General features: G+C 42.5%; 1 protein-coding gene across 1 annotated transcript; it reads left to right on the plus strand.

Moving 5' to 3' along the window:
* Nucleotides 1-1,016: 1,016 nt before the first annotated feature.
* On the plus strand, nucleotides 1,017-18,510 carry dbh.S (dopamine beta-hydroxylase (dopamine beta-monooxygenase) S homeolog). The gene is made up of 12 exons (XM_018232566.2): nucleotides 1,017-1,352; nucleotides 1,927-2,073; nucleotides 2,281-2,541; nucleotides 5,843-6,019; nucleotides 6,316-6,418; nucleotides 7,823-7,989; nucleotides 9,717-9,860; nucleotides 10,426-10,464; nucleotides 10,811-10,870; nucleotides 11,679-11,806; nucleotides 12,389-12,548; nucleotides 17,999-18,510. Exons 1-12 carry the CDS (start codon nucleotides 1,017-1,019, stop codon nucleotides 18,137-18,139), a joined length of 1,863 nt encoding a protein of 620 aa, XP_018088055.1. The 3' UTR covers nucleotides 18,140-18,510.
* Nucleotides 18,511-18,698: the final 188 nt, after the last annotated feature.

An 18,698-nucleotide genomic window follows, 5' to 3' on the forward strand; every position in this document is an offset into this window, starting at 1 on the left:
TAACTTTCTCCAACCCCCAACTTCTCCACAAGCCCAGAGTAAATAACAAGTCAATAAAAGAATCAACTGCTAGGAGAGATAAGGGGCACTGGAAAATTAGGCAATAAAGGGGAGGGTATTATATCAAACATTGGTATTTTATAGATGAGGTGAAGCTTAAGGGTAAGGCCAGACGAGGAGATTCGGGGAGATTTTGTCGCCTGGCAACTTATCGCCACATCTTTTGCACGATTATCTCCCAGAACTGCCCCAGCGTCTTTTCTATTGAAAATGCATCGCCGCGTGTGCATTAGCGCAGGCGATTTTGCGCTGTAGCCTATGGGGAAAAGACGCTGAAGCAGTTCGGGGAGATAGTCGCGCAAAAGACGTGGCGATAGGTCGCCAGGCGACAAAATCTCCCCGAATCTCCTCGTCTGGCCTTACCCGTAATCTCTGATTTGAGATGCTCAGCACATCTAAATGAGTATTTCCATAATAACTTTGTATCCTGTAGTACATTCAAACAGATTGTCAGACTTGTGGAAGGCTATTTTGGCTATTCATGGATTGCTGTTCAGAATAAGTTTCCATTTCACTACTATGGCCATATATAACAGAAGAGTAATTATGTAGAAAAAACATTCTGCATGCTGGCACAGGGTAACTGCAGATATATCTAATATTTCCTGCTTGTGTCTAACCAACATTAGGTTGTACAAGCAGACTAGAAAGTTCCAGCCAGGTGGAATTGTGCTTTGTTTCCTGAGAAGCAGCTGTAAGGGCCAGCACTTTAGATTTAATAGATAGCACAAATGCAGTTAAGACCTTGCCTCTCAACCTGACTGACAATGCCCATGTGCAATTACAGCCCATTAGGTCAAGCAGCCAATGAGAAGTAAATAACCTGAGGGGCCAAATCCAAATTAGGTTTGCAGAGAACAAAATGTAATTATTTGACTCTTGCCTGCACAAAGCGCATAGCGAGAGGTATAAATGACCACAGCCCACCCTCCTTTCCACTTTGCTTGGGTGCGCAAATGGCACGTAGAAGCTTCTGTTCTTTCGCCAATCTCAGGATCAGGGAAGTTGTCCCTGTCTATTTCACAATGTTGGCCGTATTTATGATTCTCCTTGTGGCATCTCTCCAGGGCCCATCCCGACAGGAGTCATACTTTCCATACCATGTACCGCTGGATCCCCAAGGTTCTCTCCAACTCTACTGGAATGTTAGTTATACCGAAAAAATGGTGTACTTCCAGATCCTGATTAAGGACCTGAAATTCGGGATGATATTTGGGATGTCAGACAGAGGAGACTTTGAAGACGCCGACATGGCCGTGCTCTGGACCAATGGGCTGGCCTCTTTCTTTGGAGTAAGCCATTACCTTTTCTTTGAGCCCTTTTATCTTTTACTGTAAACTGGGAAAGTTAATGGCTGTGTTACCTTTTATAACTAATCAAGGACCCCTCTTAAAAAAACACTTATTAATTAACTTTTGTGTAAAATCCTGAGTATTTCGGATTTTTTATATTGACCTCTATCTGGTTTAAAACGTTCAAAAGTTATGGCCATCTAAAATATACTGTCAGTGTAATCGCAAAACACTTTCCTGCTGCAAAGCTTTTGGCTTGTTATTTATGTTCCATGGTGGTATCTTCTCTAGTGGGACTAACACATTTGGATATACTATTTCACTGGATGTTATTATGTTACTGGATGTTATTTATTGCCCCATTTCTATAGGGTTGAATATTTTCAGTGAATTCACTGGGAGGCAATAAAATAAAAAAACAAATATTACCCCTCCCCACCCGATTATCCTACTGGTGGGGCAATAGTGAGATGATTCAGATGAAAACCAGTTTGTTTGACTATATTTATTAATGTAATATAGATGTGAATCTTTTCTGCTTCCTTTTGTGATATATTTTCATTGTGAACCTAAGGATGCCTGGAGTGACCAACAGGGGCGACTCCACATGGATTCCCAACAAGACTATGAACTGCTGAATGCCGAACAAGCTCATGAGGGTCTCTATGTTCTCTTTAAAAGACCATTTGCCACATGTGATCCAAAGGATTATCTGATCGAGGTAGAACTTATGAGTCATCAGTTTCCTTCACCATGATGCTCTTTAACCTAGTTGGGGTCATTTATTGCGGGAGGCAGTTAAACAGTCAGTGTAGAAAGGGAATGGGGCAAAGAGGTAATTATAGTACTTTAAAATCACCCAATGAGTGCACACACTACATTTATGAATTGTGTAAGGCATGTAATCATTTCTTCTTTCCTTTTTTAGGATGGGACTGTACACTTACTCTATGCTCTGCTTGAGAGGCCCTTCTCGACGCTTTCTGCTATTGATGTTTTTGCCATTAAAAAACGGGGACTTCAGAGAGTGCAACTCCTTAAGCCAGATCTACCCATTCCCAGACTCCCATCAGATGTCCTCAGCATGGAAGTTAGGGCCCCTGAGGTTCTGATTCCAGGCAAAGAAACCACCTATTGGTGCCATATCACAGAGCTTCCTAAAGACCTTGCGAAGCACCACATTGTCATGGTAAGAGGAAAAGTGATAGATAGTGATAGAGCATACAATGAATGTGTTCAACTGGTTGATGATGACTTTGCGTGATTTTCTTGATAATCTTATGCACTTTTACTAATACACCACTTTGATATTTTTGGCCAAACCATTGAGCTGTACAAATTTGCTAATCATGGCCAATGAGAATGTACTCTTGTTGGTGATATTTATGCATTGGACTAACATGCCATTTTCTCCTGAACTGTAACCAATGATACTCAGGCAGAACAGGGCACACACAGGCAGAGTATGGCACACACAGGCAGAGTAGGGTACACACAGGCAGAGCAGGGCACACACAGGCAGGGCACACACAGGCAGAGCAGGGCACAAAAGGCAGAGCAGGGCACACAAAGGCAGAGCAGGGCACACACAGGCAGAGCAGGGCACACACGCAGGCAGAGTAGGGCACACACAGGCAGAGTAGGGCACATGCAGGCAGAGTAGGGCATACACACAGGCAGAGTATGACACACACACAGGCAGAGTAAGGCACACACAGGCAGAGTAGGGCACACACAGGCAGAGCAGGTCACACACAGGCAGAGCAGGGCACACACAGGCAGAGCAGGGCACACAGGCAGGGTAGGGCACACGCAGGCAGAGTATGGCACACGCAGGCAGAGTAGGGCACACGCAGGCAGAGCAGAGCACACACAGGCAGAGCAGGGCACATGCAGGCAGAGCAGGGCACACACAGGGAACATAGGGAAGGCAGAACAGAGCAGGAGACAGGGAAAGCCATCAGGACCACTCTAAGATGTACTACATACAGTGACACAGTACAGGTGCCCCATTAGCGTTATATATAAAGTGTGAACATGTGAACAATGTGGGCAGTTTCAGTCTGGGTCTCAGGTGTGAACAGTACAGGGCTTTAGGGTGTGAACAATAGAGGTGTCACAAGTGTTAACAATGCAGGGGGATCACAGGTGTGAACAATACAGGGGATTAGTTTGATTAGTCTGAGGTTTAAACAATGCAGGAGCCAGTTAATCTCTGTAGTGATACCATTTAAATCTTACACATGGTAAGCAAACACAGCAGGTAGGTGGGGGGCCACACAAGGCGGGGGGGGGGGTCGCAGGTCAAATGCGGGTCACCAGTTGGACAGCCCTGTCCTATACCATCTGTCATGCTCATTCAAATCCCAACAACTTCCAAATGCTACCGGTCTCTTACAAGCTTTCCAGCAGCAATTTTGTGGTCTCTTAGTTTTTCTAACCACTGCCTATATATCATCCATTCACTGCTTCTCATTATATCGGCACTAGCCTACTTACAAAGATAACCCATCAAGTAAGATTTATTATAGGAACTCATCCTCTATTTCTAGTTATCTCAGTTAGATCACTAATTTACTTTCCTACCTTTAAGTGGTTGCCCCCCCATTTACAATTTTGTAGATCTACAACATCGCCTTGATCTTTCATTGGTGAAAAAGAGCGTCCAATTCATTTATCACTTTTTTGTCCTTAGACTTTTAGCTTTTATAATCTCATCCTAAAGTATGGAGATTCAAGGTCTCAAGAGAGGGTGCTCATAGAATCAAAGCAGCAGAAAGCCATACTAATTTCTTTCACAAAGAGGAGAAAATCTGGATTTCAAATAAGGGAAATGTACCTGCTAATAGGAGAGGAGCTTTGTAACTTGACCCCCTTTTGTTCCAGTCTGGTAATTGGCTACAAAGGGGGTTTGGTATGTTGCAGGCCTAGGACATTTGGGCTGTAGGTCTGAAACCCCACTATATATATATATATAAATATATATATAGTAGAGTTTCAGACCTACAGCCCAAATGTCCTAAGCCTGCAATATACCAAACCCCCTTTGTAGCCAATTACCAGACTGGAACAAAGGGGGGTCAAGTTACAGAGCTCCTCTCCTATTAGCAGGTACATTTCCCTTATTTGAAATCCTGATTTTCTCCTCTTTGTGAACAAACTTAGTCATTTCATATTTCAACAGGATCCATTTGAAAATTCTTTTATAATTTTCCCGTGGAAAGCTCAAAAGAAATCGACTATGCACGTCTATGATTTTAATAGAATTCTCCATTTGCCTGAGGCTAAAAAAAGGACCTCAACAGATTTTCTGTCTGTGATAATTTGTTTTTCCACAGCATCTATGTCAGGCTCCTGGGCTAATCTTTTCCTAATGTATTCATCCTCTAAATGAATTGTAATCTTTGAGGCTTTTCAAACAATTACATGATATAAAATATATATTGATCTGATTGATAACATGTAAAATAACTGAGCACTTAAATGCTGTGTAGCCAAGATAAATGAAGGGTTTCTAACACAGTTATACAATGGGATACTAGAAATCTTTGCACTCGGAATAGCCTGTGGAACCTACCAGCACAATAAAAAATATCCCCCCATGTTGGGCTTAAAATTAGGCTCTGCCACAGGAAGGAACTAACAAAAAGAGGTGACAGTTATATCGCTCGTTGCCAGCTCTGCAGCCCACTCTGAATTCTAATTACGATGATAATCATGCTCTGTATTAGCAGCAAAATGGAAAATGACAGGATTCTTTTTTATGCCGCACACTTTGTAGCAACATTATAAACTACCTTCCAGTAAGGATAAGACACGAAAAAGGTGTCAGGTAGATGGAGTAGTTGACCAATGACCACATACAATTGATCAAATTAGCAGATAACAAGGGTTTCCATTATTTCCTATTTGGCAAATCAGGTCAGACTTGCCTGCTGGAGTAGAAGAGGATCTCTCTGTTGGCCTCAGTCTAGAAAACTGCCATTAGCTCTTTCCACCATAAGTCTTGATAACCTCTATACCATTTGGAACTATCTCCATCTACAGTAATTGTCACAAGAGTTGCATTGGTTGTCAGGTTTTCTGGTGGACATTAAAAGACCCAATCTGTGCCAACTGTGCCATAGACAGATACAGTAGCAAGCTAGATAGACAGGTGGTTGTCTAGGATATCTGCAACTTGAAGGTCTGGTTAATCTAGAACTTGCAGTATAACACTCCCTGGACTTCTTGTTCCACATGCTATAATAATGCAGATATGAGCGTCTAAATAAGTAACAGTAGAACTTGCACCTACTTTTTCCATTATTTGCAAGCTTGCACCAAACCTACAGTATGTTGTAACTGGTAAGGTTGAATTGCCCAGAAGTGATCTTGATCAGAGGGAGGCAAATAACTACATGCGTGTTAGACAAAAAAAAAAGAATAGAACAAAATGTAATGGAGAAATAGATTAGATTTGCTGTTTTAATGCAACTGTTGTTTTCTAGTATGAGCCTGTGATTACCCAGGGACATGAAGCTATTGTCCATCACATTGAGGTCTTCCAATGTGCCACCAGCTACTACAGCATTCCCAGATATAATGGACCATGTGACTCCAAGATGAAACCACAAAGCTTAAACTCTTGTCGCCATGTCTTGGCTGCCTGGGCAATGGGAGCTAAGGTGAGTATAAAGGGGGACTGTCTTGTAATGGGGAATAAGGGGACATTTCAGGGTAAGTGTGACCTTACAGGTGTTTTATTTTATAGTTAAAGTTAAAACAAAGGTTTTTTTCTGATGTTGCAAATTGTTCTGTTTTGTTTTGTTTGGCCAATGTTTTTACCCAAAAGTCTAGGAAAATGACTCATCTATCAAAGAGTTTCTTCAACTATAATGGAACATGGAACATACATCAAACACGTATTTCTCTGTAATTTGAGGAAACACATTATGCTAAACTATACAATCCTTTTGTGCAGGCTTTTTACTACCCAGAAGAAACTGGCTTGGCCTTTGGTGGGCCTGATTCTTCTAGATACCTTCGGCTTGAGGTCCATTATCATAACCCCCTGGAGTTAACAGGTATGATTTTTTTAGTTGACTTTTGAACAGTGTTTTAGAAAAGAATCATATTATAATTGGAATATGCTGCGTTGCTTAGCTGCTCAGCAAGTGCTGTTATGGTCCTTTGATGCCCTCACTCTCCTGTGCTCCGGTTCTGTAAAGCCAAGAGTGCAGTTTCCATTGTCGTGCTTCCTCCCCGTATTCTCTAATTAGTTATTTAGATAATCAGCATGCTTCTGTTTGATCTGAACATGTGAATATGTTAATACCATGGGCCGATCAAGGGTAAAAATAAATGGAAACACATTATTATGTAATGATGCAGTACTTTTACCATGGTTATCCTGTAAAGCGCTGTCGGCGTGTGAGCAGCAGTAAAACAGCAGTATGTGAGATTTATAAATAGCCAAGTTGAGATATTATCAAGTGCCTGGGTCCTGCTGCGAAAAGCTTCTTCAGTATCAAAAGCTGGAAAATTCATTAATGCTATATATTATATACATATCAGCATAGAGTGCAGTTCCCTGCAGCCACCCAAACACCAACTAAAATACAATAATCAACGGCAATTTTGTTGTGATATCATTAGCACTGCCGTTGTTTTTGCCCTTGTTCCCTAAAAAATATTAGCTCAAGTATTAGTTTTATTTGCCAAACTGAAGAGCAACCTCCCAGGTCCTGTGGTCCCCGAATCCCACCTCATCAAGCTCATTTAATAATGATGCAGAGGTCAGTAGAGCTCCAGAACAGTTTGGGGGGTCAAAAACTATCTCGGAGGCGCACATCGAGCCTGCACGCCTCCAGTTGGATATCCCTACAGTAGGGACATCTTTCACCTTCCCCCAAAATAAAGACGTACGTCCCTAGCCCAGGTCTTTGTGACACATATCTGGTCCCTACCTGACATTAATGAGAGCCACCAGATAACAGTTACAAATGTTCTCTGACACCCCCATCCCTCCTTATTAATACTGAGAAATTCTATTTTTTCCTGATTCCAATTTCTTGTAATTAATGTTGCCTCTGGGTGGAAGCTCATTAGCAGATTTTTCCGTTGAGACTCCAAAATTGCAGAAAGCTTATTTCAGGGGTTACTTGAAATCTGGTGGCACAGGTTGACAGTGCACTATTCCTTCCTTACTCTACACTCTGGACTATAAAGCTCAAGGGTCCCTACTTGAAACCCACATGAATTGTACTTGAATTCATATTTCTACCATGTCAGATGTTCCAGTGGAACTATGTCACATTATCAAATAATGCAAGATGGAGTGGGTGACCACAATAAGCTACCCTAGTTATTCATGCAACAGAGTTATGAAAGCAAATATCTCACTAGTTACAATAATCATGTCTTTTACTCAACTTCCCTTCAGTCTAATGACTTCTCTCTAAATATTCACCTGTTTGCGTACCTGAAAGGTCTCAGGGACTCGTCCGGTATTCGACTTTATTACACATCGACCCTAAGAAAATATGATGCTGGCATCATGGAAGTTGGCTTAGTCTATTCACCAGCGATGGCTATCCCACCGGGACAGAAGGACTTCAGCCTGGTTGGTTACTGCACAGACAAGTGCACATATACAGTGAGTACACGGTCTGGAAATATAGGGCCCTAAAGTGCATCGAGAAATTATCCAGAGTTCTTCTGAACAGAACACTGGTTTGGACTGGCAGATCAATCGCAGATCAATCAGTGTTTTGGCTTTAGTAGAGAGCAGAGCTACTTTTAGGAAGTCTACATAGGGATAACTGCTCAAATCTTTTTACATAGTGGGTCTCTGCAGAGCAACAGCTTCATGTCAGAATAGAGAAGGTATACTGTAGTTGAGACAGATGGCATCTCATCTCATCACCAACTAGCAACCAACTTTAGGTTTGCCTGATGGATCAGCCAGTGTTTTGTCTTCACCCCTAGGTGGACTACCTATAGGAAGTCTATAGGGGTGCCTGCAGGGTAGGGGTAGGAAGAAGAGGTGTATGCCTAGGATTCAAAGGGTTTGGTGGCTCACCTCTGGGGCAGAGGGCAGTGAGTTAGTGAATGGTGAGTGAGCAAGTAACCGGTGCATTTTGTAAGCAAGCAATGGGGGTGGGAAGGTGCTGGGTGTTCCAGCATGGCCAAAAAGTAGATATTTCCTTTGTAAGGTAACCCTTTAAAAGCAACAAAGAAGATCCTCAACTTTTCAGGAGAAACTCTACCTTGAAGGGTAACTGCATTTTTATCTATTAGAATTCAAATTAAACAAAATTAAGACTTGTACAAGGAGTGAAACCTTCCACCAATTTGCAACCCTATCGCTGTTCTTCAAAGACCCTTGGATCTACAAATTGTAGCTGTCAGGGGACACTTAACGGATGATCACAGATTTTTCTAAGGCAACAAGAGTTGTGATGAATTTTTAATATGCACTCGCGCTGGGGCGTCAGCAATTTGTTTGTTCTGTGATGGTTTTTGGAGTGTTCTTTATTGAGACAGAAGGCTCTCCCTGTAGCAATTAATAACATAGACAAGAGGCATGTGTTTTCTAATGCAGAACACTCAAGTGAAAACACTTAATCCTGAAGAGGAAAGGCACAGTATTTAGTGATGATTGGGTCTCTCAGCAAGGTCTGACTGGGTAAATAATTGGAAATGGGGGTTAAGAGCTATGTTGCAGGGAAGAGAAACGTGTACAAGAAAATAATATTGATATAGAAAGGTCAAACTGGCTCAGCTAGTTTTGGTATGTTGCTCTTGACACTGAAATGATGTGACGTAAATGTTATCTACTTTGGAGGGCAGGATTGCACTTGAATCTAAGTTGTCCCATTGATATCACCATCTCAGGAGAATAGGTCATAATCCTTGTGACGTTTCTCACTGAATGCTGCAAAAAAAACAGAAACATCTTTAAAACCATGCAAAGAAATTAAATGGTAGAAGAGCTCAGGTAAGCACTTTTGAAGGACTGGAAAATAGCTCCATTTTCATTGGCAGGCAACAATCTGCTTGGGAATTGTTAGCCATAGGAATTATTCCTTCCCCCGTCCCTAGCATCCCACTAACTCCTCTCAAGCAGAAAATATGTAAATGAAGCAGGAATGCATTCATTATTTACCAAGTCAGGGGGAAAACATGCCTTATTTCCCATTAAAGATGCAGAATTAGTCAGCTGTTTGAGCGGCCTTCTTTTTTTAACTTTATTACAACAAATTAAAATGATATTTGCCTGACATGTGAGAACGAAAGGTTTATATTATTAATAAAAATTGCATACGTCTCTGTTTAGAGGCGGCTGTTGAGCTCAAATTGAAATACTATTTTTATTGCCAGGCCCTGCCTCCCAACGGAATCAAAATCTTTGCATCTCAGCTCCACACCCATCTGGCTGGAAGAACAGTCTCCACCGTCTTAGTTCGAGAGGGCAAAGAAACTGAGGTTGTGAATGCCGATGCCCATTATAGCCCACACTTTCAGGTAAGTGTTTACAGCATCTCGAAACGTAGCCCTGGCACTGTGTAACCCATAGTAGCCAATCGTGTACTGCATTCAGTCATTAAAAGATAACTGCTAGTTGGTTGCTGTCTCTGTAGACAGTTGTACTTATAGCACTGCAAGCAATGTTTGGACAAGGGGACCATAAACTTTCTTCTTGATTTGGGTTTCAGGGACCTAGTTGGGCTTCTTATTGTACCTGTAATCAAGCTGTGCCCTGTGAGTTTGTTTTAAGGTGCTTTAAAGAATTGGTGCCCTGCTGTTGCTTGGTTCTAATGATTTTTATCATTTATAACCTCAACCACAGTCCTTTGAATTTCATTAACGACAGTTGAATTTGGTTCTTGAGGCTCAATCCTGCCTCCTGTTCAGAATCACATTCAAGTGAACATATTGACATTAAGAAACCCTGAAGATACTGGCACCTGGAAACTGGCAGTAGCTCCAGGATCCCGACATGGCCAGCTTCAATACCTGGAGCAGACTTGTGTTTATGCAGGAATATCCTTCTGTTTTCTCTTGCCTCATTTTGCATTATCATCTGCAGGAGATCCGAATGTTGAAGAAAGTCGTGCATGTTCTACCGGTAAGTCTATTTACCCAGACTCTTCTCCCATATGATTTAACTATAGCCTAAATTGTTATTGGTGGAATGACATTGTTTTGCGATAAGGTTGATGATTCCCAAGTCAAATCTTAGAGTTTGTGAATCCCTTTTTGGGTTGAGGTAGTACACTAATAAACAATATGGGTTGTTAGTGTCGTTGATGGGAGAAGGTAATTTCTCTACCAGCAAATGGGATGGGCCTTTAGAGATGGCAGCAAAGTGGTGCAGTTCTTAGTTATTACCAATCAATGTCCCTCCTTTCTCGACTCCACTATTCCTGTATTTACTGTTTCAAGTCTCTTCATTTATTTTTTCTTTTATGTAGGGGGATGTGATGGTAACCAGCTGTTTGTACAACACTGAAGACAGAAGAAATGTTACAGTGGTAAGTTAAGTACCAAGTAACTTTAGAATACACCCAGAGTAGCGTTTTTAAGTTGGCAAGAGTTCTTGCATCCATGAATTTTGCCCCTCTTAAAGATCTGCCATCACCATCAGGGCCTTTCACAGTCTCACTGTCCTCATCATAAAGAAACAATTGCACTTCTTAAGTGGAAAGTTCAGTTCCTTAAGCCTAAAGGGGGGGGGGGACTGATTCTTTGTTCTTTTTATGTGAAATAATAGAAATATCCTTCTTAAGGACTGGGGCCCAAAACTGCACTTCATACTGAAGGTGAGGTCTTACCAGGGACATAAGAAGAAGCAAAATGAGACCTTCCTCCATCAAGTCAATCTTGTTTTTATGCACAACACTTTATTTGCTTTAGTAGCAAGAGTGACACTGCCTAGAGTTGCAGTGTATGTTATTCACAAAACCCCTCCAAATCCTACTCAATGTAAGAGACCTCCAGCTCCCTAAAATTAGGTGTTTAACCCACATACAGTATATGTTATTTTTACTCAAGTGTATAACTGTGATTTTCATTTTCCAATTTGCTACCCAGTTCTCCAGTTATTTCTCAAAGGCATAAAAAATAAAAAAAAATAAAAAAAAACCTAGTAGATTCCCTGTTACACTCTAGTTGATTCTTACGCATCTGGTAGGGTTGTACAGAAAACCATGGACTTGATTGCCTTCTTCTACTCCAGACAGGAAACGTAGCTTGGCCCACATCTTCATTTCCCCAAACAAACATCAATGTTGTGACCATGCTATGGAGCAAGCGGAAGGATTAACCTTTTTTGTACTGCAGGGCGGTTTCAGCATCACTGATGAAATGTGTGTAAATTACATGCACTATTACCCACGGACAGACCTGGAGTTGTGCAAGAGCATGGTAGATCCTGGATACCTGCAAAAATACTTCCACATGGTCAACAGGTTTGTAGGGCTCTTAACGGTATTTGTGTTGAGTTACTTTACAAAAACTCACTACATTTAACACATATTTTTATAAGTGCCACTTATTAAACGGTTTGCTTAGACCCAAGAATGATCTGCTTATTCCAGATTTGTCCACTTTCACTCTATGTTCGTACAGTGGGTTATGTCGTAGGGTAGAGGTTCCCAAAAGAAAACTAGGTTTCATTTAGCGTGAATGTTTATTCCTGTTCTAGATATTTGTGGAAGTCAAGCCTGAAGATCAAGGAGGAACACCTATTTGCAACCCTAGATATTGTTGGAACTATAGCCCATTGACTGATAATTGTCTTGATATGTGACCCTAATATTACTTAAGGAGGACCATAAACAAATGTTGAACTACAATGTTGTACATATTTACAACTAAATATATAGTACAGACAGCTGAACTGAGCAGCACTTGGTCAACACAATGGCCCTCTATGGTGCTGATTTCTTTCTCTAGTGGTGGGTGGGTCTTTGCCCTTGGAAGGGAAGTCTTGCAGTGTTATGGTATATGGAGCCTGACATGCATACTAACAGCTGCTCACCCCCTTGCAGGTTCAACAGCGATGAGGTCTGCACCTGTCCCGACTCACCTGTTACAGAGCAGTTCCATGAGGTCCCATGGAATTCATTCAGCAGTGGGGTCCTCAAGTCCTTGTACAGCTCTGCCCCCATCTCCATGCACTGCAATAGGTCCTCTGCCATGCGATTCCCAGTGAGTATAAACAAGAGAGCAGCCAAAGCTTCAGTGTGCAACTTTGTACCAACAAAGGTATAATGCTACAAATACAGGGCAGCAATAAGGCCTTTTATATTGAACTGTGTACATCTAGTTCTACAAGAAGAAGAAGAAGGAAAAGGGTTGTCCAATGAAGTTTCTGTAGCATGGTGCTTACACACTGAGTTGGAGGGGTGGCAGTTTTAGATTTTTGCCACCTCTACCTTTTCCTCCCTTCTGATATGGATTAGATGGTGGGAGGTAGGAGAGATGGAAAAATTCTAATGTAACAATCTATCCCAAATATCACTCATTTGTATTTGTGTTGCAATTCCACGTAGTTGTTCTCTGTGTCTCTCTCTAAGATCTTGCTTTGTTTTCACTCCTCGGAGCATAAAATGTTTTCCCACTGGGAAGGAATGAGTTTTTTTTTTGGGATAAATACTGCTAATATTCCATCCGCCCCCTGCTGCAAGCAAACAAGAATAAACAGAAGTATCTCCCACATTCTATGAAGAAAGCGGGAGGGAATATTTTGTGTGATATCAGCCATCCCTTCCCTTTTAAATGTTTGCTTTTAGCTATACACGGAATTCATCACTAGGGATGTAGCGAACGTCGGAAAAAAAGTTCGCGAACATATTCGCGAACTTGCGCAAAAATGCGAGCGGTTCGCGAACGGTTCGCGAACCCCATAGACTTCAATGGGAAGGCGAACTTTAACATCTAAAAAAGACATTTCTGGCCAGAAAAATGATTTTAAAGTTGTTTAAAGGGTGCAACGACCTGGACAGTGGCATGCCAGAGGGGGATCAAGGGCAAAAATGTATCTGAAAAATCTGCCTGTGTGTGCTTGGAAGAGATAGTGTAGGGGGAGAGCTGTTAGTGATTTCAGGGACAGATGATAGTAAGTTTGCTGGCTAGTAATCTGCTTGATACTGCTCTGTATTGGAGGGACAGAAGTCTGCAGGGATTTGAGGGACATTTTAGCTTAGGTAGCTTTGCTGGCTAGTAATCTACTGTTCTCTTTAAACAACTGCCATACGTTGACCTTGTAGGCATTGTTTGCCCAGTTTTTTTGGACGCAGCCACTGAAGCACAGTTGCCAGAAAAAATATGCCATATAAATGCTGAAAATAGTCATTTTTCGCCATACGTTGACCTTGTAGACATTGTTTGCCCAGTTTTTTTGGTTGCAGCCACTGAAGCACAGTTGCCAGAAAAAATATGCCATATAAATGCTGAAAATAGTCATTTTTTGCCATACGTTGACCTTGTAGGCATTGTTTGCCCAGTTTTTTTGGTCGCAGCCACTGAAGCACAGTTGCCAGAAAAAATATGCCATATAAATGCTGAAAATAGTAATTTTTCGCCATACGTTGACCTTGTAGACATTGTTTGCCCAGTTTTTTTGGTTGCAGCCACTGAAGCACAGTTGCCAGAAAAAATATGCCATATAAATGCTGAAAATAGTCATTTTTTGCCATACGTTGACCTTGTAGGCATTGTTTGCCCAGTTTTTTTGGTCGCAGCCACTGAAGCACAGTTGCCAGAAAAAATATGCCATATAAATGCTGAAAATAGTAATTTTTTGCCATATACGTTGAGTCAACGTATGGCAAAAAATGACTATTTTCAGCATTTATATGGCATATTTTTTCTGGCCTCTGTGCTTCAGTGGCTGCGGCCAAAAAAACTGGGCAAACAATGCCTACAATTGCCCAGTCTCAACGCTGCCAACAGATTGCTTCCATTGTCACACACCACTTTTCCGATCTGCAGTTGGTGTGGGGTCAGCCACCGATCGGCCTGTGACTGCAGAGATGACAGGAGTACAGATCCGGTATGGTTTTTGCTTTCCAGGCACGTCATCCCCGTGACAACGGCGTACCTGGCACGTCGAATAGCCTAGGGGGAGCTGGGGGTGCACAGGTGTGGAGGAGGAGAAGGAGGACCCAGCAGCAGAGTAAGAAGAAGAAGAGGAAGAAGACGAGGTAGAGAGCGATGGAGGAGTAGAGGTGGTGGCAGAACCGCGTGCAATCCGTGGCGGTGACACCAATTCCACTGTTGTTGTTGAGCTACCCATTCCCTGCTTCCCAGCCATTACCAAGTTCACCCAGTGGGCAGTGTAGGTGACATACCTGCCCTGACCATGCTTGGAGGACCATGCGTCAGTAGTCATATGGACCTTTGGCCCAACACTAAGTGACAGAGATGCGGTAACTTGGCTCTGCACATGTTGGTACAGGTGTGGTATTCCCTTTTTAGAAAAAAAATTGCGGCTGGGTACCTTCCACTGCGGTGTCCCAATTGCTACAAATTTGCGGAAGGCCTCAGAGTCCACCAGCTGGTATGGTAAAAGCTGGCGGGCTAAGAGTGCAGACAAGCCAGCTGTCAGACGCCGGGCAAGGGGGTGACAGTCAGACATTGGCTTCTTACGCTCAAACATGGCCTTCACAGAAACTTGGCTGGTGGCAGATGACTGGGAATGGGAACAGGTGGTCAAGGTGGAAGGCGGAGTGGAGGGTGGTTCAGACGGGTCAAGGAGAGCAGAGGTAGAGCAGTAAGATGCTGGACCAGAAGGAGTGTGGCTTTTAGTTTGCCTGTTGCCTTTGAGGTGTTGCTCCCAAAGTGCTTTGTGCTTGCCGCTCATGTGCCTTCGCATAGAAGTTGTACCTGTGTGGCTGTTGGGCTTACCAAGGCTCAGTTTCTGACTGCACTCATTGCAAATTACAATGCTTTTGTCAGAGGCACACACATTAAAAAAATCCCACACTGCTGACTTTTTGGAAGTGTGCGATCTGGCGGTAACAGTAGAAGTTGGCGGCATTGGCGGCAATGGCGGGTGCGTTGGCCGGCTGAACACAGGTGCCGATACATGTTGTTGCCCTACTGATCCCTGCGGGCTGTCCTCCCTGCTTCTTCTAAGTCTTATTCTCCCACTGCCTCTCTGACTCTCCGTCTCTCCATCTGAACTACCCTCCTCTTGCTCTCTTCTACTAGGCACCCACAAAACATCAATCTCCTCATCATCATTCTCCTCAGATGCATCAATTTCTTCTGACACATCACAGAAGGAAGCAGCAGCGGGGACCTCCTCCTCATCACTCATTATGTCCATCTCTGTCGTGTTCTCTGCCAGAATTAAATCTGGTGTAACGTCCTCATCTCCTTCATCTTCTTCTGGCAATAATGGTTGCGCATTACTCAGTTCAAGAAACTCATGGGAAAATAACTCCTCTGACTCCAGTGAAGAAGGGGCACCGGTGGTGGAGGAAGTGTTACGTGGGGTGGCCATAGCAGTGGAGGATGAGGAGGATGTTGTGGTAAAGTTAGAAACGGTAGAGGATGGGGTGTGCTGTGTAAGCCAGTCAACTACCTCTTCAGCATTTTGGGAGTTCAGGGTCATTGGCTTTTTAAAACTGGGCAATTTGCTAGGGCCACAGGATTGCATAGCAGCACGGCCCCTAGCACGGCCTCTGCGTGGCGGCCTGCCTTTGCCTGGCATTATTTTTAAAAAAACAACAACAACAAAAACTCAGTTGGTTTTTCTGGAAACGATAATACACACAGCTAGATGGCAGTTTGAAGAAAACAGTGTGCAAATAATGCCTACAAGATCAACGTATACACTACTACAGCGGTGGATACGGATTACGTAAAATATATGAATGCTGCTTGAAAAAAAGTAACTCAAGTGGTTTTTCTAGAGACGATAATATTATCAATATTTAGACAAAATGTGAACAAGCTCACACAGCTAGATGGCGGTTTGAAGAAAACACTGTGCAAATACTGCCCACAAGATCAACGTATACACTACTACAGCGGTGGATACGGATCTCGTAAAATTTATTATGGCTGCTTGAAAAAAGTCACTCCGGTGTTTTTTCTGGAGACGGTAATATTATGGATATTTAGACAGAATGTGAACAAGGTCACACAGCTAGATGGCAGTTGGTTGAATAACACACTGGGCAAAAAATGCCTACAGGGCAAATAATGCCTAAAAGGTCAACTTATACACTACTACAGCGATGGATACGGATTACGTAAAATATATTATGGCTGCTTGAAAAAAGTCACTCCGGTGTTTTTTCTGGAGACGGTAATATTATGGATATTTAGACAGAATGTGAACAAGGTCACACAGCTAGATGGCAGTTGGTTGAATAACACACTGGGCAAAAAATGCCTACAGGGCAAATAATGCCTAAAAGGTCAACTTATACACTACTACAGCGATGGATACGGATTACGTAAAATATATTATGGCTGCTTGAAAAAAGTCACTCCGGTGTTTTTTCTGGAGACGGTAATATTATGGATATTTAGACAGAATGTGAACAAGGTCACACAGCTAGATGGCAGTTGGTTGAATAACACACTGGGCAAAAAATGCCTACAGGGCAAATAATGCCTAAAAGGTCAACTTATACACTACTACAGCGATGGATACGGATTACGTAAAATATATTATGGCTGCTTGAAAAAAGTCACTCCGGTGTTTTTTCTGGAGACGGTAATATTATGGATATTTAGACAGAATGTGAACAAGGTCACACAGCTAGATGGCAGTTGGTTGAATAACACACTGGGCAAAAAATGCCTACAGGGCAAATAATGCCTAAAAGGTCAACTTATACACTACTACAGCGGTAGTAAAATAAAAAAAAGTAAAATAAAAAAAAATGAATATTAAAAAAAAAAAATTAAAGTTGGTGCTGCTGAACTACTAGGAGCAGCAGATTAGCACACCAGTCCCACTCCCCAACACTGCTAGACTAATAGCACTGGGCTCTTATAGTAGTAGTAGTAGTAGTAAAACAACAAAAAAATAAATAAAAGCAGTCCTTACAAGGACTACTGTTATTGCAGCAGTCAGCAGATGAGATCAGAAGCAGGACAGCTGCCCACTGCAGCTACATACAGAGCACTGCAGTAGAAGGTAGATTACTAGCCAGCAAAGCTACCTAAGCTTAAATGTCCCTCAAACCCCTGCAGACTTCTGTCCCTCCAATAACAGAGCAGTATCAAAACGATTACTAGCCAGCAAACTTTCAACTGTCCCTGAAATCACTAACAGGCAGCAGCTCTCTCCCTACACTATCTCTTCAGCACACACAGGCAGAGTGATGGCGAACCCAAAATGGCGAACGTCGCGCGACGTTCGCGAACTTCCGGCGAGCGCGAACACCCGATGTTCGCGCGAACAAGTTCGCCGGCGAACAGTTTGCGCCATCTCTATTCATCACTAGCAAATAGGAAGATTGAGTAACTGGCTAGTAATGACCAAAATTCTTGAGTCCAGACAGAGAGCTCCATAGGACATGCTCCACATCTTAGGGGTTCAACCGAACCAGAGTCAAACCATTGGAGTTATGTAGGTGACTGTTGCAATGGCAAAAATGTAATTATCACTTAATGTTATTTGTGTTTCTTCATAGGGGGAATGGGAAAAGCAGCCGCTGCCACAGATCAGTGAAGCGTTACTCCCACCCGAAATAAACTGCCCGGCCAAGGACAGCACAACCTCCAAAAGTAAAGGGCCAACCCTGTTACGCATTAAGGAGCACAGATCATTATAAGACGACTGTTGCAATATAAAGAAGATCCTTGCTACAAAGCATTCTGGGATATCTCAAAATCTGGCCATTCACCTATTAACCCACCACAATCCAGCATTATGTCTGTAACCATCAAAGACTCAGTGAGCAGGTCATTACATTGAAAAGCCTTTTAGAACCTTTAAACATTATCTTTTCCTAAATCCAGTGCTTGGTCTCCCATCATAAGCCTGCCAAACCTGGGGCTGCCATAATTGTATGGTATCTATCCATACAGGCTATAAGCAAACTTAGGGGGCTTTGCTGCTGAATTGTGCTTAGTACAGGGGAATACATATGCTCCCATAATTTTAAGGTATCTCTCTGTACAGACTATGAGCAAACTTAGGGGGCTGTTCCTGCTGAATTGTGCTTAGTACAGGGGAATATCTATGCTTCCATAGTTTTATGGGATCTCTCTGTACAGGCTATGAGCAAACTTAGGGGGCTGTTCCTGCTGAATTGTGCTTAGTACAGGGGATTACCTATGATGGTACCTATGCTGGATTAATTATTTTGTATTACCGTAATTAAATTTATT

Source organism: Xenopus laevis, chromosome 8S, assembly GCF_017654675.1.
Source record: "Xenopus laevis strain J_2021 chromosome 8S, Xenopus_laevis_v10.1, whole genome shotgun sequence".
Lineage (NCBI taxonomy): Eukaryota > Metazoa > Chordata > Amphibia > Anura > Pipidae > Xenopus > Xenopus laevis.